General features: G+C 44.7%; 2 protein-coding genes across 4 annotated transcripts; both read left to right on the forward strand.

Annotated features, from left to right (window-relative positions):
• The first annotated feature begins 4,756 nt into the window (after positions 1-4,756).
• LOC118769935 (zinc finger and SCAN domain-containing protein 2-like) lies at positions 4,757-6,714 on the forward strand. Its single transcript, XM_036517360.1, has 3 exons — positions 4,757-5,192; positions 5,265-5,380; positions 5,837-6,714. The coding sequence occupies exons 1-3, from the start codon at positions 4,928-4,930 to the stop codon at positions 6,371-6,373; spliced, it is 918 nt and encodes a 305-aa protein (XP_036373253.1). The 5' UTR covers positions 4,757-4,927; the 3' UTR covers positions 6,374-6,714.
• A 5,239-nt stretch (positions 6,715-11,953) lies between these two features.
• LOC118769926 (solute carrier family 43 member 3-like) lies at positions 11,954-25,407 on the forward strand. 3 transcript variants are annotated; one of them, XM_036517345.1, is made up of 14 exons: positions 11,954-12,169; positions 15,317-15,438; positions 16,686-17,410; positions 17,989-18,118; positions 19,619-19,665; positions 19,859-19,935; positions 21,069-21,161; positions 21,316-21,455; positions 21,545-21,663; positions 22,346-22,498; positions 22,684-22,791; positions 22,928-23,114; positions 23,246-23,369; positions 24,780-25,407. In XM_036517345.1, exons 3-14 carry the CDS (start codon positions 17,227-17,229, stop codon positions 24,921-24,923), a joined length of 1,506 nt encoding a protein of 501 aa, XP_036373238.1. In that variant the 5' UTR covers positions 11,954-12,169; positions 15,317-15,438; positions 16,686-17,226; the 3' UTR covers positions 24,924-25,407. The 3 variants fall into 3 exon arrangements, with proteins under 3 accessions (XP_036373238.1, XP_036373237.1, XP_036373239.1); XM_036517344.1 differs by lacking the exon at positions 15,317-15,438; XM_036517346.1 differs by lacking the exons at positions 11,954-12,169; positions 15,317-15,438 and adding an exon at positions 15,594-15,941.
• The last annotated feature ends 296 nt before the right edge of the window (positions 25,408-25,703 follow it).

A 25,703-nucleotide genomic window follows, 5' to 3' on the forward strand; every position in this document is an offset into this window, starting at 1 on the left:
CTGAAACTGATCTCCATTGATCTTGCTTGCAGCAATTAACTAATTCAGGGTGTTAAAGTAACCCAAAGAGTGTGCCAGTTGTAAAAATTGATCATTTTTTTTACTCTTGATAGGTGTGTAGCATGCAGAGTATTTACTGAGACCAAAATAGAACTTTTGGCATCACCACCTTCTGTCCATGAACGAAAAGAACTCAACAGTAAATTGTCCATACTGCAAGACTTTTCAAATGAAAACCAGTTGCATTACAGTGCAAAAACTAGCCTACTATTGATTGAATTAAGAATACTACATGAATAGGCCTTCTTTCTTCAAACCAAGGCAAAACTCCAAATCCAGGGAAAATGTCTTTCATCACATCTCTGTAAATCGTGCACTGTTGAGCACTTTGTGATTTGTGACTTTGATTGGTATTCTGTATCGTAACATAATTATGATTGGCCCCGGTGGAAATATTTTTTCTTACCTGAAAAGAACAAAACTACTGAAGTACAGTAAGGGGAGGACCTGTAATCCTCTACTTTAGACCTCTTCTGTTTCAAAAGTATCACACGAGTGTTCGCAAAATTTGGTGTGTCAGGCTATTGGAGTTTCAGAAATGATGGCAAATCAGACCCTCTCAATGAAGAATCAAACACAGTCTTACCAATGCTGGTGCTGCAGTCTCTCCATGGTACTTTGTAGTGTGTAGATTGGCACAGGTTTTCTGTACCCAGCAGGTTAAGTTTCAGGTGTTGTGCAGCAGAGCTGTTGAACACACCATTAGAAGTGTGTCTGCTTTTATACACTCCTGTAAGGACACACCCACTCAGTGAGTTTCACTGACATTCTGCAGTGGCTGGCATGGTAGCTATTTATTTTACCATAGGCTACAATGTGCACCAGGGATTTATCAGGGAAACACATGGTAAAAATTTGGTAACAACTTAATGGCAAGTATTTTAAGAAACTATTTGATGAAACTAAAAGTAATTCATTGGTAACAACTGTTTTTAACAGATTAGCTGATGCCTGGTAATGCCCATGAAATCAGTCAGTATTTTTGTAGAAATTTCATCAATGTTACTGGTAATTACTCACCATTTTCACATGGTGACAAGTATTTTGGCCTTGTTTTGTGTACTTACCACGTAATTAAATTTTATTTTAATTTTATTTTATTACACAGAACTCAGCGCGTAAATTTTATGAAACTGGTATGAACACAAATGCTAAAGTGTTTCTGTTTCTATAGTTACATTCTGTTCCCTCAAAATGCCTTGTAACATTGTCACATCCCAACATATTCTCGCAATTACTACATTATCAGGTAATTATGAATAATTACAAAAATAGTATCAATGACATGATTACACATTTTAGTATTTAGTGATTGCATAATGGGTTTATATGCCGATTACTATGAATTTAACTTGGCAACTTAATAACAATTTAATAAGAACTGGTGTATAAAGTTTTGATGACTTTAATCTGGATATTAAAGAATAATTACCAGGCCTCTGTGAGCCCATATCATGTTTCCTTCTGTGGGAAAGGACATCAATAGATTACGGTGCACCATCAGGACTGCAGAAAGATCATAGGTGTTAATATGCCCACACTCTGAGATCTTTTCACTGCCAGAGCCAGGAAGCTCTGGTACTGAAACTGAAACTGAGGGGGCAGTTTCACCTGGACACTGGGTTCAGGAATGATGTTGTTGTCTCAGTGATGTGATGGTCAGAACACAGCAGTCAGGTAACTAGTTCAGGGCTTTATTTAAGAGATGTGTGTGTGTGTGTGTGTGTGTGTGTGTGGTTTTATTGGCATGGACACACACACACACACAGCAGTTTCTCTCAGGGAGTTTGCTGACCCCAGTTCTTCACTGCAACACTGAAGTAGGGGAAGTCACCAGAACTTTTCTAATGTCCAAAATCTTTCGCTCTGTTGGGGCTCCTGTTGGTGGCCAGTGGATATGGGCAGTTCAGAGCGCGTGTCGGGGTGTGTTGGTGCCTCGGGTTACCTGTGGGGGTGCTGCTGATAAGGGGAGCAGCAGAACAGGTTTGGGCAGGTTTTTAAACAAAGGTCTGTGAGAGGTAGGGGTGGTGTACACAAACATAGATGGACAAAGGGATTTGGCCTTTTTTAACATTAATAATCTAAAGAAGGGATTTAAGTTGCCTCTGGAATTTGTCACAGGAACTATCTGATTATTAAGTAACAGTTGTTACCAGGTAGCTCCCCGGCAGATACATTTGTAATGGTATTTATGTTGTCAAGTAATATCATTAGTTACATCATTAGCTAGCAGCTTCTTCCAATACTTACCAGTAGTGCTTTCCTGATAAACACCAGGTGAGTAGTCCACTGTAAAATTAAGTTCAGATATTTACAGATATTTTTCAGAAATTAAGAGATATTTACACCAGCCTAACATTGAGATACAGAGAAGGATTTACATCAATCTGTACTTAAGAGAGAGAGATATTTACACCAAAATGAGTCCCAGATATTCTTTTAAACTCATAGTGCATATCAGGGTTCTTTTCCTTTGGGCTAATGAACACTTAACTGGTTTTCAGAGATAGAGATTTTCACCAAACAGGTCTTCAGAGAGAGAGATTTACTACAAAATATGATGAGATGTGAGATATGATATGTTAGGATGAGAGCTATGCCCCTCCCCCGACAGAAAGTGGTGGTATGATGTGGCAAGGGTCAGACCTCAGCCAGGAACAGCGTAAAACCTGAACCCCTGTTCTCCCCCAGTGTCTACCGCCTGAGGCACAATGACTTCAATGTGTGTAATAATAAATCCTTTCTCACATATTGTGTATTTCAGTTGCCCTTTGGATGATTTTTCACCATCTCCCATTCAGTCTAATTTTTTCTGTGGATATGGTCTACTGCAAGGCACTTTAGCACAATTTAATGGTACAGGGCACTGCACAAAATAAACTCTGCCGTGTACAGTGAGAATTTTAAGTAATATAAGGTGACTTGTGATGTAGGATCATAACTGTATTGGGGTTTAACGGATGTGATCTGACAGAGATGGTGTACTGACAGAGAGGAACATCTTGTAGGAGTTGTCGGTGAGCATTGCTTTGGAACACTCCCCCTGTGGCATGAGCCTGAAACACGAGCGGTATATTCTGGCAAGAGCTGCATTCATGGTCACGGTGATCTGAATACCAATCTCTGATGGCCCACCTGAGGAGCTCTGCAGCTAAGGAGCAAGTAGAGACTGCCTTTCTAGCTTTTCCACCCAGCACTGTCATTATATATGCTGATGTAGTGCAGGAATGAGTGAAGTGTGAGTTTCACTGTATTTAAAGTTTGCTGAAGGATGATGGTGGGAATGTACTTGGACAGGTGGCAAATGAATCACTTTTATCAAATTTTGCAGTTGCCCATTTCTCAGTGTTTTGACAATCAGTTAATGTATACAAATGAAGACAGCAGGGTTAAGGCTCTGAACAGTCACTGGGATCAGGGGGTGTTTGGGGTGTCATGGTCACCCTTAAACCCTTATGAAAATGAACAACAGAAGCATGGGTGAGGTGTTAGGCTTTGAGTCTAAACCCAGGCCTTGCATTGTACTGTACTGTCAGGGAGGGGGGTGCTCGTAAGACGATGTGCTAGAAATCCGGCATCAGAATGTGTTCAACTCTTTCACTCAGGGAGAAACTGGCAGACATGCATTCAGACGAGACTCTCACAGTCTCTCATGTCTACAGCTACTCCTGGCATGGGGCTCACATGCACAGATCTGACTCATGACATGTAATGTGTTACCCAGTAGGAATTATTATAACAAAGGTAAAATCATATCTGATAATACTCAATTTGTATTTGTTAAAATTTTTCACTATTATTATTATACTTTCTCCTCTGGGAGTCTATGCCAGCCCATAGAACCCCTTGGTGGATTTTATGAAATTTGGCACATTGATAGAGGACAGTCCAAAGAATCCAGGCCTCAAATTTGGGGTCAATCCATCCATCTCTGTAGCGCCACCAACAGGCCAAACTTCAAGGTACATTTTTGCTTATAACTTTTGAACCGTTTATCCTAGAGTTGTGATCTCGTGATTTTACACAAGACCCCCCTCCCCCCCCATACCACGCCCACAATCAGTCGGCTTATTCACAGTTCATCACACTAACTTTACCATTGGCAGAAAATTCAGTCGATCTAAGATATTGCTGTTAACCTGAATGACATTTGATGAGATTTAACTAAAACAATATTAGGTCAGCTGCCGTAACAGAATGGCTACATGCATTGCAATTTTCCTGCAAAATTGAATGTGTCCGTGTGTTCTTGGCAATAACGTTATTAAGAGAATAAAGAAATACTATCCTCTCAACATCTTCAAAATTGCAAATTCAGTCTTTAGGACATAGCGGGGAAATTTATGTGATTCTTATTGATCACTGAATGATCCACTGTTTACTAGCGTGCAGAAAAACATTTTTAAGACCAAAGACAATCACCTTCGATAAAATGTAAAATAAAAGCATCTGTTCAAATCGCGCCACCATCTCAAGCTTTCTGAGTGTCGAAAATTGTTAACAAAGCAATTAAGGGTTCGATTAGCGTTTGAATAAGACATGCAGTGCCTGTATGTGCCCATGGTAATGATTGTAACTTCAAAGCAAGAAACACAAGGACGCGGTGATTAACGTATTTACGGTAAATTCTCAATGCCCGCCTCTGGCTTTGAATATTTTGGAGAGAAAGCATTGTTTACGGATGTGTATTCCTTTCCACTCTACCGTATCCAAACATTGACCGCAAATAGCTAGTTATTCGTAATGTGTAATGCTGTACTTGTACATTTACGGAGCGATGTTGCTAACCGAGAGCATTTTCTCATGAGAAAAATTTAATGCTGGTGATGTGAGAGTGTAAACTAAACAAGCTCGATAGCTACTAGCTATGTCGGTTTCTGCTCATTTTCAAATGCAGTTGGCCTCCGTCATGGAGAAATTGGCTAAAACAGCAGCGGCAGAGATTATCAGACTGGTAGAGGACTACGCTGCCATGCTACGCTGGGAAATGTCCGAAAGCCGAAACGAAGACGAGGGACAGAGTGAAAAACGCGAGGTCATGGAGAGCACGCGCCTGGTGGATGGAAATGCAGCGCGAGACCGCACCGGGGACGCGTCCGGCGGAGCGCGCGCCGCAGAGCGCGCTGCGTTTGGTGAGTGTGTGCAGCATCGCGCGGTGTCGGTGTGCATTGCAATGTGACCCTGAGTGACGCATGCTGTAACAGACAGGTGGAATCTCCACTTTCCGGGGGAAGTCTCTGGAAATCAGGGATACAGTTTCAGAGAAGCTGGAGAGCCAAAACACGAGGGAAACGCACCGCCACAGGCAAAGCGGCACGAGGTAACAACATCGTAGGGCTGTTCTGGCCACCGTTATTTAATAATAACAACAGTGATCACAGTGTGCCATGTGCTTACTTTGGATATCTTTAGAATGCACAGAAATTTACTCTTCAGTTTGACTGAGTAATTACTTAAACAAAGCGTATCTCCCCGATTAATTCTCAAGACCATGTAAATGTATTCTGAGATTCTCGTTATCGTAGGAAGCCAAATTGTTGCAAAGTTGCATTCTTGTGCACGTGTTTCAACATGTGTGTTTGTTTACACTGTTATTGTGATCTTATGTGATGATGGTGATTATTATATCAATCATATTGTTACACAGTAGAATAACTATAATATAACCTGTAATAATTCATTATCAGTAGTAGTGGTTTTAGTAGTACTGCTGTGATGCTAATAACGCAGTTGGATTGTGTTCCTATAAGAACTATGCCTTTGGTTGCTATGTTAGTTTGCAGTCTTGGGGGAAAATGGACCTGAATTACTAACTATCAAGAAGGAGGGACTGGAAGAGACCTGGGGAAACTGTCACCAACAGCAAGAACCGAGTATCAGTGGGGAGTGCTCCGAGTACCTAATACATGAGGGAGGCAGTCAATGGTACCGGCTCAGAGAACCCAGTGATTTACCTCACACCACACCACAGCAGCAATACGGACCTGTGGGAGATCCAACAGTTGTGAGAGAGACCGCAGCAGAATCAAACCTGTACACCCTGGGAGAGAACCACAAAGGAGAGAAACGGACAAGTTGCATGTACTGTGGGAGATGTTTTCCATATTTAAGTTACCCCAAAAGACACTTGCAAAATCACACAGGGGAGAGACCATTTAGCTGCACCCAATGTGGCAGAGGTTTCACTCGACGTAGTCACCTGATCAGACACCAGCAGGTGCACACTGGAGAAAAACCGTTCGACTGTACATTATGTGGGAGGAAATTTGCTCGTTTAAGTCACCTTGAGAGACACCTGAGTACTCATGTGTAAGAAAAATCTCTTTCTTCAAGAGGACACAAAATGGAAGGTCCCTACAGCTGTTTTTTTATTTGCAAACATTATCTTAAAAAAATAAGATGGCACATTCATAAGACCCATGGACACCTGTTGGAAGAAGGGAGAGAGACTACGCATTTGTACACTGTGTCAAAGGTGTTATGCTAAGTCATCTTAAAAGACACATTAAATCTCTCTAACTGGGAAAACTTTAACTGTCAGCAGCTAAAATGTCCTTAGGTCAGTATTGTAGACAGTGTGGAAGGATGGGTGTGTGTGGTTCATCAGCTAAAGCCAACCCATTTTGTCCAAAGTCTGCTGTGTACCTCACACAGTGCCAGACCTGACTCAAACAATCTGTGGTCTCCTCTTCCAGTGGGAGTCCCAGTAGGATATTTCATGTATTAACAGCTCTCTGAGTGAAGAATACTTTCTGTTTTAGAATTTACTGTAAAATAGAAAATACTAAACCTAATACTAAAACAACTTTAAGACATATACAATGTAAAATATTATATATTTTGAAATAACACTATATGTGGTGAGCTATACTCACTGCAGTAGGCACTGGTTATAACTGTTTCTGGAATACATTCACAGCCGTGATGTTCAGCGAAACCTGTCTCAGCGAGTTCACAGACTGGAGCAGACGCTTGCGAACAGTTTGAAAACGTGATGCGCTCGATTGGTGGTGATTACGGTAAACTCCAGCCCCCTGGAACAGTTTGAGTGCTCGTTAAAGACGGGTTTTAACTGCTGGTCAGCACCGTATTTGCGCAGATCCAACGACTGTAGTGTTTGTATCGGCCGGTAGAGTGCATGCCGTCATTACGACGGTGTATAGAATGAGAACTAATTTGTCAAACATCCTTCCCTAAAAGAATTGAAAGACACCTTCCGCAATATACGTCACCGTAGCCTATTTGTAAAGGAATTTACAGTGGTGAAAATGATAGTTTCAATCTTGGTGCCAAGTGAACATGTTTTGTAAGACCGGTGTTTTTGTTTTCATATGGTATAGGTATACACAATGTATATGTTAAAAAATATTCAGATTTAATTAGATATTTGTTAATGTATTAAGAAAATAGTATATTAGAAATATTATGTTCCTTAACTATCTTTCATAACTTTGATATAGTACTTATTCAGACAACTGGTTCTAAAGTGTGCAATATTAAAGTATACATTTCTTTTTCTTTTTGATAATACAATTCAAATGCAACTCAATTAAGCATTCTCATTTTGCTTGTTACGATATGGTCTGCAGCCCCAGCCAATCACAGAGCCAGTCACAGCCAACGGTCTCTTTCCTACCTGAGTGTCTAGCTGAATCTGATGAATCTGCTCTTGATTAATGCGCAGCTCTGGATTGGCCAGCCCTTGGCGTGTATGTCATAAGTCGTCACATGTGAAAGAAATTATTTTAGATGTGTGTGTGTGTGCATTAGTAAAAAATTTGTAAAAGGTAATGAACTTGCTTTCATTGCATTTTGTCTCTTTATTTGAGTAATACGGATTAGGATTCGCTTTAGGTAATGACAGGTAATGACAGCTCAGACGGCCTTTGGTTGTGCATGTTCCCCTTTGTCTCTTCCTGCCGGCGGTGTGCAGTGCACGGCGCTCTCGGGGAGGGCAGCTCCTCAGCAGCTCCCTGAGGAGGAGCGGGAGGTGCAGCACTCACCTGCAGGGGCCGCTGAGGAGTCGCCCCTCCCACGCAGGTCTGTGGGGAGGAGCTGAGCGCCTTTGAGTCTGCGCTCAGGGCGGAGCCAGCGAATGAGAAGAGGCATCAGGCCGTCCAACACGCGGGGTCTGAACACAGGAAGGCTGAATGAGCAGTGCTCTGGATGCCTCATGGCTGAAGGAGCCGGCCAGGGGCACAGACACAAAGCATGCAGACATGGTTTATACCGCAAAGCAGCCGCAGCATTCTGATGGCCCAAACAACGCTGGCAAATTCATACGGGAGAAAGACCATACAGGTGCACACAGTGTGGCAGAGGTTTGATTCATTGAAATGATCTGAACAGACACCAGAAACCTCTTACAGGAGAGACCATTCATTTGTATGCCACGCAGGAGGTGTTTTGCCTCATTCGGGAGCCCATGTCATCTTAGGACACACATGAAAGTTCACACAGATGGGAAACTTTTTCATAAAGAAGCATATGGATGAGACCTCTGGCATCCCTATAATACTATAATATATATATATATACTATAATATAATAATATTCTGTCACTGTGCAGTCTTCACCTGGTCGCTAGATGCTGCCCTGGGCACTTAAGTAATTTACATACCTCATTTTCATTTCTTACATGCTTTGCAAAGTACAGGTGTTGCTCGCAAAAAATGCACTGAAGAGATGCTCCTCCTGAAAAACCTGTCTTTCTTATCATTATGCATTTTGGAATACCCCCTTTGGGATACTTCATCTTGTTTTTGAGGAGTTCTTGGCCAGGAAACAAGCATCAATAGTTACACACAGGGATGCAAATAAAGGAAAGCCAGAAGGGGAAAAGGCAGTAAATTTAAGTAAAGGGAAAGGATGGGTCTCTCCTTTTGACATAAAGAGTTAAAAAACAAACACAACCCTGTGAGTTCACAGAAAGGTGGTGTAGGCGATTATTAGAATGGCCTGACTGTAGGAAGGCAGCAATATCTGAATGCACCAGATGGCGTAGAAGATTTTAGGCCAGCTGGCATGCTACTCCAGCCCTGAACTTTCCTCCAAACTCCGCCTGCTACTGTGAAATAGATTGTCTTGGAGGATATTCATGGTTACAAAAAAGAAAAAGCAACAGCAAACGCTAATGAAGACAGATGCATTTAAAAGGGATGGTTTTACCAGCCATACCAGTAATACCAGTGTACTTGAAGTATGTTTTGGAGAGAGAACAAATTTAACTGCTGATGCCTTCAGTGTTGGTGTCTGCTTTGGGTGTAGCCAATAATGAATGAATGAACGAATGTATTGTTATAAACAATGTTATGCATGTGTGCAGGTTTTTTGATGTGTCATGATGACAGCACCATAATCTAGCACTGACAGCAGCAGTATCTGTGTAACCAACCTCTTTCTAACCTTTGTTTTACAACTGTTCCCAGATCTGTATGAAAACTTCAATCTGCCATTAATTGTTTTCTGAAGATGGTAAATACACTTTTTGCAGGACAATTCATTGTCAGTCCATAACCCCAGATATTTCAAATGTTCAATACTTTAGGGCTGAGTGCTATCCTCATAATATATGATGAGGTTACAGGTAAAATGTTACCTGTAATCTACAGGTAATCTTCCTCTTTGTTACCACCATATTTTCCTGTGCTGAGTTTGTGTTCCCATGATGCTCTTGGGTAAGTGTCCTGAGGTGGGGGAGAAGTGTTGGGTAAAGCCATCTGCAGGATGTGATGGTGCTTGTATGGTTTGGTGGATGATTGACAGGCGTTGCTCAACAGGTTGTTTCCACATCTCTGCAATAATCTTGGATTGTTAGAATTTTTGGTGAGATATTGGCATAGTTTACATTCTTTGTATTCCTGGTCGTTGTCGTGCTATTATTTCTTAGGCACCTGTAAATTTCCCAGTGTACAGGACTCCTAGTCTTTTCACGTTTAGCTGAAGCCTGTGCTGGGACATCTGCAATAACGCAGGGTGAGTATGTGCTTTTTTACTTGAACCTTTCTCCATGGGTATTGCAGATTCTCATAAATCCTCATCAATGATATTCCCAGGCATTTTGAATGGTGGGTTTGGAATCTGTCCTGGTTCAGAGATACTACATCTCTAACAAAGTCTTCAATATTTTCACTTTTACTTTGTCTGATTCTTAGATCTTAATTATCTTTGGTTTTTCAGAGGCAGTGAACTGTGGAGTGATCACTGAAGCAGTTTACATTAGCGAGAAAAAAAACTGGTCTCTGGCTGTAAGGCTGGTTAACTGCTCATTTAAAGAATGATGGAGAGAGAGACACTTATTTGTAATCATGGTTAGTCTACAATTTTGCTAGTTTGTTAGCTATAATTTCACAATATTCCCAATACATTAATAAATTATGCAAATTCCCTGTCACCCCCTTTCTGATGTTTCCATATAGTTTAATTAGCTAGTTTGCTACATACTTACAACAGGGAGAGAAAAACACTCAGCATTTTTAACAGAATAGATAGCTAGCTAATATCACCTAAATTTATTCCCACAGCTATGACCATCAGTATAAAATAATCAGTCTACGATGAAACACTGTTGTTCAGTCCTAGGTGTGAAGGAAACTGATGAGTTTCCCCTCCATATGCTAACTCAGTCACTTCCGGCTCACCTGGGTGGTGCCATCCTGAAAGCCCATTGCTGTTACCCACCTTGTATGCATGCATAATCCGCTTACAGTGTCTGTGTGTCTTTTCCTTACGCTAACTGGGTGGTCTGTGGCCAGCTGGGTAAGGCAGAGTGGGACTTATGTGAGGTTATGGACAGCATATTAGCTAGAATTTATATATTATGAGAAATGTTCATATTTCTAATGCAACATGACATGCTACAAAAGCAGACATTTTATATCACAGTGTCCAGTATCTATACTGTCAGTGCAGTGCTAATGTACTGTAGTGTCCAGTGAGTCTCTGTGTCTATACTGTGCTGTAATAACCCTCTCTCTCAGTGCAGTGTTAATGTGCTGTATTGTATTAACTTCCTCTCTCAGTGCAGTGTTAATGTACTGTAGTGTCCAGTCAGTCTCTGTATCTATACTGTACTGTATTACCCCTCTCTCTCAGTGCAGTGTTTATGTAAAGTAGTTTTGATATATAATTTCATATTCATTCACACTCTTTCTCCTCTCAAAGGAAGGATTGATTGCAGTCCTTATTTGACCTTTAGCGCCGGGATGCAGACAAGAATAACCGCCGTGCCACTCCCTGACAGCTGCTATCGCTGGAACGCGTTTACACTAACTGATCCGCATGCATATCTTTACATTTTCAACCGAAACGTGCGTAAACATTACTGTAAACTTGTTATAGCCACCACATCGGAGAGTAAGGTTGCTTTAAACCAATCAAATTCCAGATTCCAGAGTACTGTATTTTCCCAAATAAACACTCTTTTTTTCCAAGTAATAGGTGTCGTTCGGGTTTTTCTTGTTTTCTTTTTTAGTGTAATTTGAAACATGTTTTCTTCGGGTGATCCTTTGTTGTCAGATAGACTATAGTGAGTAAGATATCTGGACTGTTTATGCATGAATTGTATGATGATTATTTGGGTACTGCTACTGAAGCTAGAAGTGGTACTACTACCAGTTAAAATAATGAAAGATGGGATGAGAATAAAGTTACTGCTTTCTTTTGGTTGAGGCATTTAATACAACGAAGTTCGTGATTAAATGAAAAAAGGATAAAAGAATAAAATAATTTTAATAATAAAAAGGGTTTTATGAACCTTTTTTGTTAATTCAGAAATGCAATAGTAAACTTTGGGTACAACTCAAATAAAAAAATAAACGCAAAATACCCTTCTGTAGAGCACAGTATGTACGTCACATTGTCTGACGCTGCAGTCATTATCGGGAAGCTGCCATGAATCTGGAGGCGTTAAGAAGACAGCGCATTGGCGAGCTTGTGGCCGGTATAGGCGGGCAGTCCGGAGATTCTCCCGGGACGCATCGGCGGGCCAGACAGCGTGCGTGCCTGTGAGACATAGCGTGAGCGAGCCTGTGTGCGCGTCAGAGGCGCTGTGGGCTTCCAATGTGCTAAACGGGCCAAAAGGAGGGAAAAGAAGTAAAAAGAAGCGCAGGTGGGTATTTGCGATATGTTTCTAATTTTCCAAGGAGCGTTTATATGTTCACGTTCAGAATGGCAGCTGTTATCTTTGAGAGACATTGAATACGATTCAACACGTACGATATAAGGATATTCACATAAATATAAATACTCTCCTCTACCGGCGAGAAGCGATAGACGGGAATTACGGTCTGCTGTACGTCGTAGATGAGAAGTTCATCATATTTATTTTTATTTTATGGGACATGGAAGGTTAGTGTTTGTACCGCTCAAATGTGCAGTTATTATACGGTGCTTTTGTTTTATTTCTATGCACCAGTACATCGTAGCAGGAGGGAGCTCGTCTGTGTGTTGCAAAGGTTGTGTTCCATTGTACGGTCCGATCCGAACGCTAATCTGGATTAGTTTAATCTGTTCTGTAGGTGTATGGCAATGCTATCTGTACTCCTGTGCTTTTCAATATGCACGACCCACATCACCGATTTCATCTGTATGCAAACATGCAGAAAACGCGTTTCTGAAAAGCGCACGCACATACACACTTCAACACACTGCTAGGGTGATTCGTATTTCGTATTTCACTTTACCCCTAATTTTTCCCAGTTAACGTGATCATTTTTATGACATAGATTAGGTTCAGGAAAAACATCACATTATTATCTGATAAAACTGGTTATGTGGAAAAAAATATCGTCACTTTATTGATCATTTAACATGTGATCTGATCATGTTAAATACACTATCCGCGTGCATGCATGCGGGGTAGATGCGCGAGGGTGACAGGTCTAATGTCAGATAACCTGGATTACTGACACGCGAGGGTTCACAAAGGAAACCATAATGTTGTCTTGAAAACAAAATATATTTTTGGTGCGTGCGTGTGTGTACATGCGTGTGTGTGCGCGCGCGTATCTGTGTGTACGTTAGCTGGAAGGTCGCTGGCTCAGAGCATGTGTCAGCCTATATCACACATTACATTACATTACATTACATTATTTAGCATAATGTAATGTAATATATCATGCATAATTGAAAGGGTGGAGGAGAGGAAATTGCAGGTCCATCTCATGGGTGTACCAGCTGCAGTCCCACAGCAGAGAGGCCCCAGGGCGGTGTTGCTGTAGCGGGTGCCCTGCAGTCAGCCTCCCTAATCATAGGGGATGTTTTACATTTTATAGAAATTTTATGTTTTCTGACCACTGTGACTAAACTATATTTTGCATTGTGGGTCTGTCTTTTTTATGGAATTGCATGAAAGCAACAGAGCATAACAGATTTAACAGCTTCCCTCAGCAACCTTCACCCCAGAAAGGGTTCCCTCAGCAACCTTCGCCCCAGAAAGGGTTCCCTCAGCAACCTTCACCCCAGAAGCCAAACTCCGATGGTGCCTGGTGCCCCTGTTCCTCCAGCACAGCAAAGTCCAGTCCTTCCAGTGGTGCATGGTGTGTCTGTCCTTCAAATGTTGTCAGTTTTATCTGAAAATTCTTTTTCCCAAATAACCCGTAAAAATTATGTTGCTCTCTGGCTCTCAGTCAATCACATTTTATTTGATGGATTGTGTTTTTTTATCAGTTCATCACATAGTGATTTGTATAAAAACAATCACACACACATAAAAAAAATACACAGAGTATCACATTGTGAAGGCAACATGTGATGAAACGGATTATAATTCAGGAACTGTGTCAGTTTATCAGAGAAAGAATTAGCATCAGGATCCATAGATTAAAGAAGACTGAAAGAGAAATGAAAGCTAAATCTGGTGATGCAATGCAGTGAAGGCACAGAAAAGCAAGCCAAGTGCAACTTGGACGGGGCAACCGAAGCCCCCCTCCAGCAGGGAGATAAGGGAGGAACCGTAGAGCCTGGGGGTCAGTTCCTCTCTGCCATCTAATTATCAGGTAATGGTGCCTCTGAAGGCTGTTTTTCTGGGCTGCAGGTTCAAAGGTAGCAGAGTGTGTGAGATATGTCCACGTTCAAAGTTCAAGTTTCCAAATAACTACGGCTTGTTTAAGAGCGTAAACAATGAACGTGAGGGTACAAGTGGACCAGCTACCACCAGCTAGAGCGAATACCCAGAAATGCTACAGAGTGAATGGCTTTACTCCTCACAGGACTCACCATGAAGGTTTGCCCACGGCCCACGAACAGAGAGGCTGATAAGCCCAGTCTCTCTCCTAATGCAAGAACAGGGTGAATGTTAGTCTACACACGGCTCATGTGGTTTCCTGTAGACAGACGGTCCTGCAGACGTGTAAATGAGCCATCCTGAGACACCAGGTTAACTTGCAAGAATCTATAAAGAGACTCACATGGCCCATATGACCCTTACGAGAGACAGAAGGCAGCATATTAACTGAAGGTGTGTAACAGAAAAGGACAGGGTCCAGGGGTATAGGTGCAGGTCACTGACAAACAATGCAGGCTTGCCTGGTTAAGCCAATCGTACGTGCAGTGATGGCTCAAATATAAGGGAAGTTTTTTCTTTTTCGAAGGCAGGGTAGCATAGTGCTAAGGAGCAGGACTTAACTGAAAGGCTTGGTTTGATTCCCTGCTGGGGCACTGCTGCTGTACCCTTTGGCAAGGTACTTCACCCACAATTGCCTTAAGGAATATCTAGCTGTATAAATGGATAACATGTAAAAACTGGGACTTATCTAAGTCACTCTGGATAACAGCTTCTGCTAAATGACAGAAATGTTTTAATAATGTTTTTAATAATGACAGTAATGTTTTAAGAGTAAAAAAGTATTACTCATATTTCTATTTTAATCATTTTTATCCGTGACTTTGGAATTACAGCTTGAGCATTAAGCTTTCTGCGCTGTGATGCCTTCCTGCTCCAGCGCATTCATTGGCCAACCGTCAGAGCGGTCCTATCATCAGCTGCCTTTTAGCTGCTGAGCTGATGATGTCAGTGAGAGAAGTGTCAAATCCTCCAACAGGTGTTGGCTCTTCTGCAGTGCATTGTGGGATCTGTGGTGTGTAAAATAGGTTAACTGCAGGTGAGTGTGACCATTGCCCAGTGACCAGCCTCCTCTAACCAGATTCACACTGTCTCCTTTGCCATTACTGTGCCAATGGCACCTGACATCACTGCGGATCTGCACTCCTCTTATTTAATGAGGAACTGTCCTGGTTTTTCCGCTACCCCCCTCAGATTATCCTCCCTCCCCCCTGGACTGAGCTGCCCTAAATTTAAATGCGCTGGCCACACCCCTCCAGAAGCGGACCCCCTTGGCTGCCCCCTCTTCAGATACAGCATCACAAGCAGAAGAGCCGGTGAGGTGCTAATCTGAAGGCCAGTGAACCTGTTCCTCTGGGGAAAAGAGCCTTTAACCTGGCAGATGTTTGCATGAAACGTTATTTGTGCAGCAGCTAACATGCTGTTCTGCACCAGCTGAATCACTTGGTATTTCAGTAGTTTTTCAGGTAGTTTGGAAAAGAAAAAACAAGAGGTCATACAACAGTATGCGTGTGCAAACAAGAGTCTGGCACCCGCATAGCTCAGAACCTTAAATGCGTGCGCGATTAAGCAAGCAAACACGTGCACACATGCAAATTCCACTTCCTCTTATGGTAGGAAGTGAGCTGTCGTGAGGAGGAGCGCTGTATAGGAAGTGAGCTGTCGTGAGGAGGAGCGCTGTATAAACACAAGAAGGAACTGCAGCCTCGTCGTTGTGTCTCGAGCGGAACGAGCACAGAGCTGTGCCAAGCCTGGTCCTGAACGCTCAGAGTGTGCTGAGCAGACCGGTCCTGCTTCTGAGCGGTTCTGACCAGTCCCGGTGAGACAGAGCATTTTTAACTCTCTATGAAGGGAACAGCAGTGTTAAAAGTGAAGCCATGTGCCCGAGGCAGGGGAGGGAGCCACAGGTCTATGCAGCGGTAAAGAGGTCATCTGTCAGTGTGAACGTTTGTTCATGAGTCATGGTTTATGTCAACGTCACATTTTGGAGACTGGAGTTTTTGATTGAGTCATCCTTGTTTGATTCAGATGCATGGACTCATTTATACACGGGCCAGTAGGTGTGACAGTATATGTGACAGTATGTGTTACAGTATATGTGACAGTATGTGTTACAGTATGTGCAACAGTATATATTTTGTTTTATCTAAAAACACTTGCAGGGTACATCTGTAGCAGTGTCAAGTGCGCTTGTTTCACCACTGCAACTGTATTTAACGGTGAAAGAAAGAAATTAAAGTGAATGGATGACGTGAGAAATGAATTGTGTGGTAGCAGGTACATGCTGCAGTTGGTAGCAGTGGTATCTGTGTAACAGCTTCAGTGCTGTTTGAATTGCTTGCACTGACGTTTATTCACTACTGTGCTTCTGTCTGTCAGGATCTCTGCTCCTCCCATGATCTCACTTATTCTGCACAGCTCACTCATTTCCAAGAAGTTATTACTTCTGTGAAATGTATTTCCAAAAAATTTCTAATAACTGATAATATTTCTAATGATTTCTATTAATATGTCTAATAAACAGAGCTATATTCTGACTGTTTGGACTCTCTCTCTTTTTCAGGACAAGAGGCAAAGAGAAGAAAATTCACAGGGACAGGCAGGGAAAGAAGAGACAAGAGAAAACCAGGGAGACAAGCCCTCACAGACAGCTCTCTGCCATGATTCAATAACTCTTCTTCTTTCCTGGCACACACACACACGCGCGCACACACACACACGCACGCACACACACACACGCGCGCACACACACACGCGCACACACACACGCACACCACCTGCATACAAACTGGCTGTTTGTTTTCAAGCTCAACAAGCTCAGTCCCCATACCTCCTCCCCAAACATCTTCTGCCATTTCTGTAATAAAGAGGAAAGCACTGAGACAGGCGTATGGACGGACACAGGGACGCAGAGAGGCTGACAGACAGGTGGACTTAGACAGTCAGTGTGTCCATATAAACAGGTGGGCTGAGAGAGAGAGGACAGACAGGAGGACGCAGAGAGAGTGAGGCAGACAGGCAGACACAGGGAGGCAGGCAAAGAGCATCTCTGAGATAGACAGAGACACAGGGTCCTGCCGACAGACCACTGGGCAGCAGAGAGGATGCTGGGATGTCAGGGCGGAGCCAGAGTTCGCAGCTGGCTGACGCTCGCCTCAGGGCTGGTGGAGTGTCTGTGCTTCGCAGGCGTCGTGTTCGGCTGGGCCTCGCTGGTGTTTGTCCTGAAGACAGAGGGCTACTTCAGCAGCTCCTGTGTCAGCACCAACAGAGCCAACGAAACCGGCACAGGTGAGCGTGTTACACCCCTACAGGTACACAGGTGAGCGTGTTACACCCCTACAGCCAGCAGCACTGTGTACACAGGTGAGCGTGTTACACCCCTACAGGTACACAGGTGAGCGTGTTACACCCCTACAGCCAGCAGCGCTGTGTACACAGGTGAGTGTGTTACACCCCTACAGGTACACAGGTGAGCGTGTTACACCCCTACAGCCAGCAGCGCTGTGTACACAGGTGAGTGTGTTACACAACCATGGTCGGTGCTACCAGTGTCTTAGTCTGCTGTACAGCACTTAGGCCTTATCAGGGACAGAGGCTGTGCCATGACTTAAAATCATCTGTGGTGTATGTAAAACCTTGCACTTAAAGTTTCAGTGTTAAGCTTAGCTGTACCAGAAGGCCTTTTCCAGCTACAGCTAAGTGCTCATTTACATAGACCACCAATGTTTTTGAATCCTGGCACGGCTTCTGTCCCTGACATTCCCACGGATGTTTTTAAGTCCTGGCAAAGCTTCAGGCCTGTAATTCCAGTGCTTCCTGCTTTATGTGTGGTTTCTGTGAGGCCTTCCTCTCTCTCCTGCTCCCAGACTGCAGTGGACAGGACGAGCAGTTCTCCCTGGTCTTCACCATCGCCTCCTTCATGAACAACTTCCTCACCCTTCCCAACGGATTCTTATACGACCGCTTCGGCACCATGGCAGCGAGGATCCTGGCGATGTGAGTCAAACAATGTCCCGGCCCTGCTGCCATGGAAACGCTGCAGATTTAAATGCACAAATCGTCAGTGTTCAGGGGAGTCAGGCCAAAGACAGTCTGAAAGGATCACTTTCATCCAGCGAGATGCTATGTTCCTTTTCTGAAGTGTAAGCTTTGCCTCTCATTTACATTTACACTTCTGCACTTGGCAGACGCTTTTATCCAAAGCCGCTTACAAGTGAGGCAGAGTACAACACAAGCAAAAGCCATACAAGGAGTACACAATATTAGAGGTATGCATGACACAGTGTAAGTTTCAATAATTGGCCAGACAAGGTACAAGCTAGCTGGTAGAGACACAAGTGCATTAAACCATTAAAATTCTATTTTTATGTTTATTTATTTATTATTTTTTTCAAGGAAAACAGAGTTTAGGGCATAAGAAATTACTTTAGATGGTAGTGACTCAGGTGGTAAGGTGAGCTCAGAAGAGCTGTGTCTTCAGATGTTTCTTGAAGATAGTGAGGTATCCGGCAGAACAGATTAAGTGTGGAAGGTCATTCCACCATCGAGGGACAATGGCAGAGAAGGTTCTAGATAGTGATTTTGTGCCGAGATGTGTCGGGAACACCAGACGCCGTTCGGTAGCAGAGCACAGCGGTCAGGCAGCTCCATATCTGCAGGGTACATTTAGAGCTGAAAGAGGTTAAAGGAGAGCTACAGACTGACAGGGCGGAGGGGAAAGAGGCTGGCTGCTCTGTGCCATTAGGCGGGTACAGGCTGAAAGCATGAGCGAGTGTTTGACTGAGGAACTGAGTCAGGCGGGCAGGGCAGCAGTGGGGGGAAGTGAGAGGGGGAACTACCAACGCGTGACACCACAGATGGGAGAAGATGAGCTGGCAGCCTGTGACATCACTTCCCTAGCAACTGCTTGCCAACCAGCAAACCACATAGGCTCCACTTTTCCCTTGCTTCCACCATTAATTTCCTCAACAGTCGTGTTCCAGTCGTGTCGGAAATGCAGTGATTTACCTGCTGTGACCTCCTCCTGATATGCTGTCGATGTTTTTATGGTATTCTGCGATAGGTATTTCAGGGGGGAGGAGGCAGCTGGCAGTAGCTGGGTCTGAGAGTGACGTGGAGACAGAGAAGCTGAGGACGGGGACGTCAGGCTTAGTTCCTTGAGGGCGCTCTTGTGCGCTGATTGCTCCTAAATTTCTGAATGAGGTCAACCATTTGTTGGTTGGATCGAAAACCATTATAACCACCTTCCCTCCCACTAACAATAAAATCAGCGACGTTCTCAAAATCTTGGCTCGAATTTTTTTTCTGAGATGGCTCTTGGCATAAAAAGACGGTATATTAAACGTGTTGGGTATTACACAAAGCCTGCTGTTATTACAGAGTGTACTGGCCAGGCCTCAGCGTGGTCACCCTGTGAGTAGATCATTGCTGAGCAGGGCTCAGAGAGAAAGGATCTGGCTAAAACACTGATGAGGTTCCATGTGTTCTCTCCACCAGATCACTCTACACCACTGGCACTCTGATGGTTGCTTTCTCCGGTGCAGGTAAGTCCATGTTCGACACTCACCTGTGTGGAATTACGCAGCAAAGGTGTGTCACAGCAAGTGGCACGGCCAGGCTGTGGGGAGGGTTTGAGACCCAGCCCTGATCTCAGTTCAGTGATTCCTGTCTGTTTCCCCCCCCCCCCCCCCCCCACCCCCCCCCCCCCCCCCCCCCCCCCCCCTCTCTCTCTCACAGTGATATCCATGCTGCTCTTCCCGGCGCTGTCGTTCATTACAGTGGGAGGCATGTTATTCCTCATCACCAACATACAGGTGTGCCTCCTGCCTTTGTTTCACACGCGCTGGTTAAGAAACCTGTAAATTACACTTTCTACCACCTACGTTCCAGAGCTGACTCTCAGATCTGCAAATGAGACCCTTCTCTCTACCCCCGTCATCAGAGGGAAATAAATTATTCTTGCTTTCACCGTTTTTATACTTTTTTGCCTCCTCCTCCTTTCTCTGATTATTATATTATATTATTATTATTATTATTATTATTATTATTATTATTACCCTTAAGCAAGATGCTTCACCTGAATTGCTTTGATGAATATCCACCTGAATGGCTGGATTTGTAAAATGTGAAATGCAAGATACAGAAATCACTCTGAATACGGGCATCTACCAAGTCAATAAACACCTGCACCCAGTAAAGACAACCGTCTGAAGCTGGCAGACGCCTGTTTGCTTGGGAGTTTAGAGGGCATTCGAAACGAGCGTGACTGCAGCTTCCCGCTGCTTGGTCCTGCTTATCTGAACTGTAATTCAAATTTCAGGGTAACGTCAATGGGGCACTTTGACTCCAGCTCTGCCAAACACACGTTTCTCTCTGCGGGACGTTCCCGTTGCTGAGTGCTGGGACTTTCTGTCCTCTCCTCTCCGGTATGCTACAGTTTACCAGGCTGAACACAGCGCTGTTTTGATGTGACGTACGAGGGTGTGGTTTCTCCGAAGCATCCTCTGCTTCCTTGAATCCCGAGCGCTGGCTGATTCACTCAGGGCTGCTGTCTTGTGATGTAGTGAAGGAAGCCGAGCTCGACAGCTCTGCTTTTGGAAGCAGTCCACCACAGCGGTTGCTGTTTCCTCTGGCTGCAAAATAACACAAAGGCAAATCTGTTCTGAAAAAAAAGTGTTAATATAAGGAGAATTCTGAGCTAAATGAACACATAACTAACGCTGCAAAGCCTGTGGACATTCTTAGCAGCAGATGATAATGATCTGCCATGATCGTCATAACTCCACTGTAATGTTGTGTACTGTATGTATCTTGCACAGTCGTTGGCATCATGTTTATTTTGGAAACTGTAATAAACTGTAATCTTCATTGTCGTAGCAGAAGGCCTTCCAGGTGATGATGGATATATGTGTGAGCGTGCAGGTGAAACTCTCCTGTTGCCCTGCAGGTGGGGAACCTGTTCGGCTCTCGCCGCTCCACCATCATCACTCTCTATAACGGAGCCTTCGACTCTTCCTCCGCCGTCTTCCTCATCATCAAGGTGAGAGCGCTGAGACCTCCTCCCTTTGCTCTTGTACGGGCACAGTGCTGTGCGCTTTCACAGGGCAGCTCTGCACTTGCACAAGATTTTCTGATTGTAGCATCATCATCCCTCTCTGCACAAGATTGTATCTTCATGTCTTCTCTCGTTCCAGGTGCTGTATGAGAGAGGGGTCTCTCTGCGCTCGTCTTTCCTCTTCATGTCCGTCTGCAGCATCATCCACCTCCTCCGAACTTTCCTCCTCATGCCCAAGACTCACATCCCCTACCCACTGCCTGAGGGCTACACTTATGGGTAAAGAAGACTACAATTCCCACAATGCCCTAGGAAAGAGTCTTTTTTTTAGTACATCTGGTCATTGTCCATCTGCTGCACTCTGATAGGATGAGCTGTGGGAAATCCAAGAGCCACAATCTGGAGGGAGCCAGGAGGGAAGGTGATGGAGGGAGAGAGAGCGTGCCGCTTCAGCCAGAAGATAAACCGCAGAGTGCAGAGGGGCCAGGTGAGGCAGCCATGTCCTTCTCTTAGGGCTCCTCCCTGACCTGAACTCAGGGGCTTCTGCCTGGCCAGTGTCTGCCGTGGCTGAGGCTCAGAGTTACGGCTGCAGCCCTGAGAAATACAACCCAAACCCCACCAACCTCATCGAAGGCTTATTAAATAACTACTGCAACCTCAAATAGACATGTGCAAAAGTGAAGGTAAAGAGGATCCTGAGAGGTTTAAGATGGTGGAACCCCCCTTTCTGTGAGGGTGATGTTAGGGAACCCCCTTTCTGTGGGGGTGATGTTGGGGAACCCCCTTTATGTGGGGGTGATGTTGACAAAATATGGGATGAAATACATTCTGAGCATAATTATTTTTTTCATGTTTTGGGGCACTTGGAGTTTCTAGCCACTAACTTTATACTGGACAGCTACAAGTGTCAGACTTTGTTTTTCAATACAGCAACATCCTGGAACACATAAGCTTGAGTCTTGAGACAAATTCTTACTGCCTGATCAAAATGTTTAACTCCTGCACAGCGTGAAGAACCTATGATCATTCTCATCCTGCCTGACTCACTTATGTATCATGCACGTTTTTCAGGCCAACCACTGATCCAGACTCTGATTATTTAACTGTCAACTTGTGATATTTTGTTAAACCTCACTTTCCTCACTATTTTCGGTGTTCTCTCTCTGCAGCGCCCCCTGTAGCCAGTTTTAGGAGCTGCGTCCTGTCCTGGTTCTTTGCATGGCACCTGCTGTGGCTCTCTGTGATGCAGCTGAGACATTACTTCTTTATCGGCACCCTGAACCCCACGCTCAACCGCCTGACTGAGGGAGACCCCACCCTGGGTAATAACAACACCCGCATTCATATTCTCTCTGTCAGTGCAGAGTTACTGTATTATACTGTATCTACCAGTCTCTGTATCTATACTGTGCTGTGTTAGCCCTCTCTCTCAGTGCAGTGCTAATGTACTGTAGCATGCAGTCAGTCACTGTATCTTTATGGTACTGTAACCCCCTCTCTCTTTCAGTGAGTAGCTACACCAATGCCTTTGCCTTCACCCAGTTGTGTGGAGTTTTCTGTGCCCCCTGGAATGGACTCATTATGGACCGTAATAAAGGGAAGCCGCTGGCCCCAGGTAAGTACAGGTATTACGAGTAATCAGCATGAAGAGATAATAGCAATAATCAGTATGATAATATTTGCAGCAATTTTAAAACACTGGCAATAAAGCATCAACTAATGTATGAAGTGTCCCTCTCTCTCTGTCCTAGGAGAGACAGAGAAGGAGGCAGACCTGCGTTCCTCCGCTCTCTCCCTCTTCCTCACTGCTCTCCAGTGCCTCCTCTTCAACATCTGTGCTGCCATTCCAGTCCTGCCTCTGCAGTACCTCACCTTCGTCCTGCAGGTCCTCAATCGCTCCTTCCTGTACGGAGGCAACGCCGCCTTCATCAGCATCGCGTAAGTGCTGCTCAGCTTGCATCGTGCACCCCAAATCGAGTGGACTGTTACATAAGGGCGCTGGTGTGTTTTATACACTACATGAGGGTGCTGGATGCGATGGTCGCCTTTTCCCTTTCCTCTCTCCGCAGTTTCCCTGCCTGCCATTTCGGGAAGCTGTACGGCCTGGTGATGGCGCTGTCCGCAGTGGTGTCTCTGTTGCAGTACCCCTGCTTCACCCTGGTCAAGGGGCTTCTGAGGGGGAACCCCCTTTACGTGAGTCTGACACCAGCTGAATGGATCTGCCTAAATAGCTTCTTAACGCAACTATTCCTGAGACGTCCAGCCATGAATATGATCTCTGGGAGGGACAGAAAATCCCGGCCCTGCAAAGAGGGCCATTAAAACAGTGTTTTATTCATCCAAATTTAATTTTGAACCTGTCCTGGGACAGTATGGCAAGCTGTAATTTTCTAACCAGACTTTAATTTCAGCTACTCTGTCAATAATCACACAACCCAGACTTACTTTAATTTCAGCTGGCTACTCTGTCAATAATCACACAGCTAGCAACAGGAAATAATGAATAGCTGAAATTTAATTTGTTGTGATGAGACCTTGGCTGTTTTAAGTCACAGCCACCCAGCCAATCACATTGAAGAATAAGATGATGACAGAATAAATCAACAGTGTAATACCCTCATTCATGCTATACCCTCAAACACATTTTTTATATTCTCAAACATCCTCTTGCACCTGCTGTGGCACATAGCAGAATATGAGATGTGTCATGACTCCCACTGTCACTGTGAAAAGTGTGACTCAGTATCTGCTCAGCTGTTAGCATAGCCTTCATGCCTGCTCTTCTTTACTGCTCTCTGGATGAGAGCATCTGCTGTGTAAATGTAAATGATGCGTCGGGAATCAGTGTGTGTATGTGTGTGTGTGTGTGTGTGCAGGCCATACACACCCTCCGCTGCTCTCTCTGCAGTGTGTGTGTGTGTGCAGGCCATACACACCCTCCGCTGCTCTCTCTGCAGTGTGTGTGTGTGTGTGCAGGCCATACACACCCTCCGCTGCTCTCTCTGCAGTGTGTGTGTGTGTTTGTGCAGGTCGTACACACTCCCCACTGCTCTCTCTGCAGTGTGTGTGTGTGTGTGTGTGTGCAGGTCGTACACACTCCCCACTGCTCTCTCTGCAGTGTGTGTGTGTGTTTGTGCAGGTCGTACACACTCCCCACTGCTCTCTCTGCAGTGTGTGTGTGTGTGTGTGTGTGTGCAGGCCGTACACACCCCCCGCTGCTCTCTCTGCAGTGTGTGTGTGTGTGTGCAGGCCATACACACCCTCCGCTGCTCTCTCTGCAGTGTGTGTGTGTGTGCAGGCCATACACACCCTCCGCTGCTCTCTCTGCAGTGTGTGTGTGTGTGCAGGCCATACACACCCTCCGCTGCTCTCTCTGCAGTGTGTGTGTGTGTGTGCAGGTCGTACACACTCCCCACTGCTCTCTCTGCAGTGTGTGTGTGTGTGTGTGTTTGTGCAGGTCGTACACACTCCCCGCTGCTCTCTCTGCAGTGTGTGTGTGTGTGTGTGTGTGTGCAGGCCGTACACACCCCCCGCTGCTCTCTCTGCAGTGTGTGTGTGTGTTTGTGCAGGCCGTACACACCCCCCACTGCTCTCTCTCTGCAGGTGAACGTGGCTCTGACCCTGCTGAGTGTGCTGGCCTTTGCCCACCCGCTCTATGTGTACCTGCACTGCCGACAGCTGGCCGCTGGGAGGAGTCCTGCTGGGGAGGACCGCGCCCACACCTCCGAGGAGGAGCCCAAACTGTAGCACCCTGGCAGCGTCACACGCGCACGCTCCAGCCAGTGCGTCCTGCAGACAGGAAACGGTCCATCTGGTGCGCATGGACGCGCCTCTGCGCAATTTCCCCGGCTCTGCGCAGTTTCCCCGGCTGACTCGCGGCTGTCACTGTGATTTTTTTGCTCACGACGTTTCTTCACCAGCTACATTTAGCCACAATGGCTACCACAGCTTACAGGAATCATTTTTAAATGTGTTACCCATCTACGTGGTGGGATACCCAGGGTTTCAGCAACAGTGGCCCAGCTGGGAGTCGAGCTGGCAACCTTTTGGTTACAAGCCCTCCTCCTTAGATTTGAATATTGCTGAGGATTGTTTTGAATTTGTTCTCATTGTCAGATTAGATTAAAACATCGAGCTGGAAAAGGGCAGTAGCAGTACCTGATTGCCCTACGGCAACATACTGAATGTGTTTTTTAGAACTCTCTCTGAAAGGGAGCGTCTGCCAAATGAAGACCTGTAAATAAACAATTTTTATCTTTACATTTGTTAGAAATTTGTGCCTTTCATTTCAAAGCAAAGAATCTTTAAGAATACACATCTTATACACACGTACACATACACACACACAGTATATTTATATTCACCTTTTTGGATATTATCGGTCGGGAATCCTAAGTTTGACCCCTGACCCAGAGCGGTGAAGGAAGAGAGCTGCTCATGCATATGTGCTCACTGGAAAAACAGCACAGACCTGTTGTGAAAGTGACATACCCCTTGGTGGAGAGAAAACTGGCCCCCCAGAAATAG

The sequence above is a fragment of the Megalops cyprinoides genome, chromosome 22, assembly GCF_013368585.1.
Source record: "Megalops cyprinoides isolate fMegCyp1 chromosome 22, fMegCyp1.pri, whole genome shotgun sequence".
Taxonomy (NCBI): Eukaryota; Metazoa; Chordata; class Actinopteri; order Elopiformes; family Megalopidae; genus Megalops; species Megalops cyprinoides.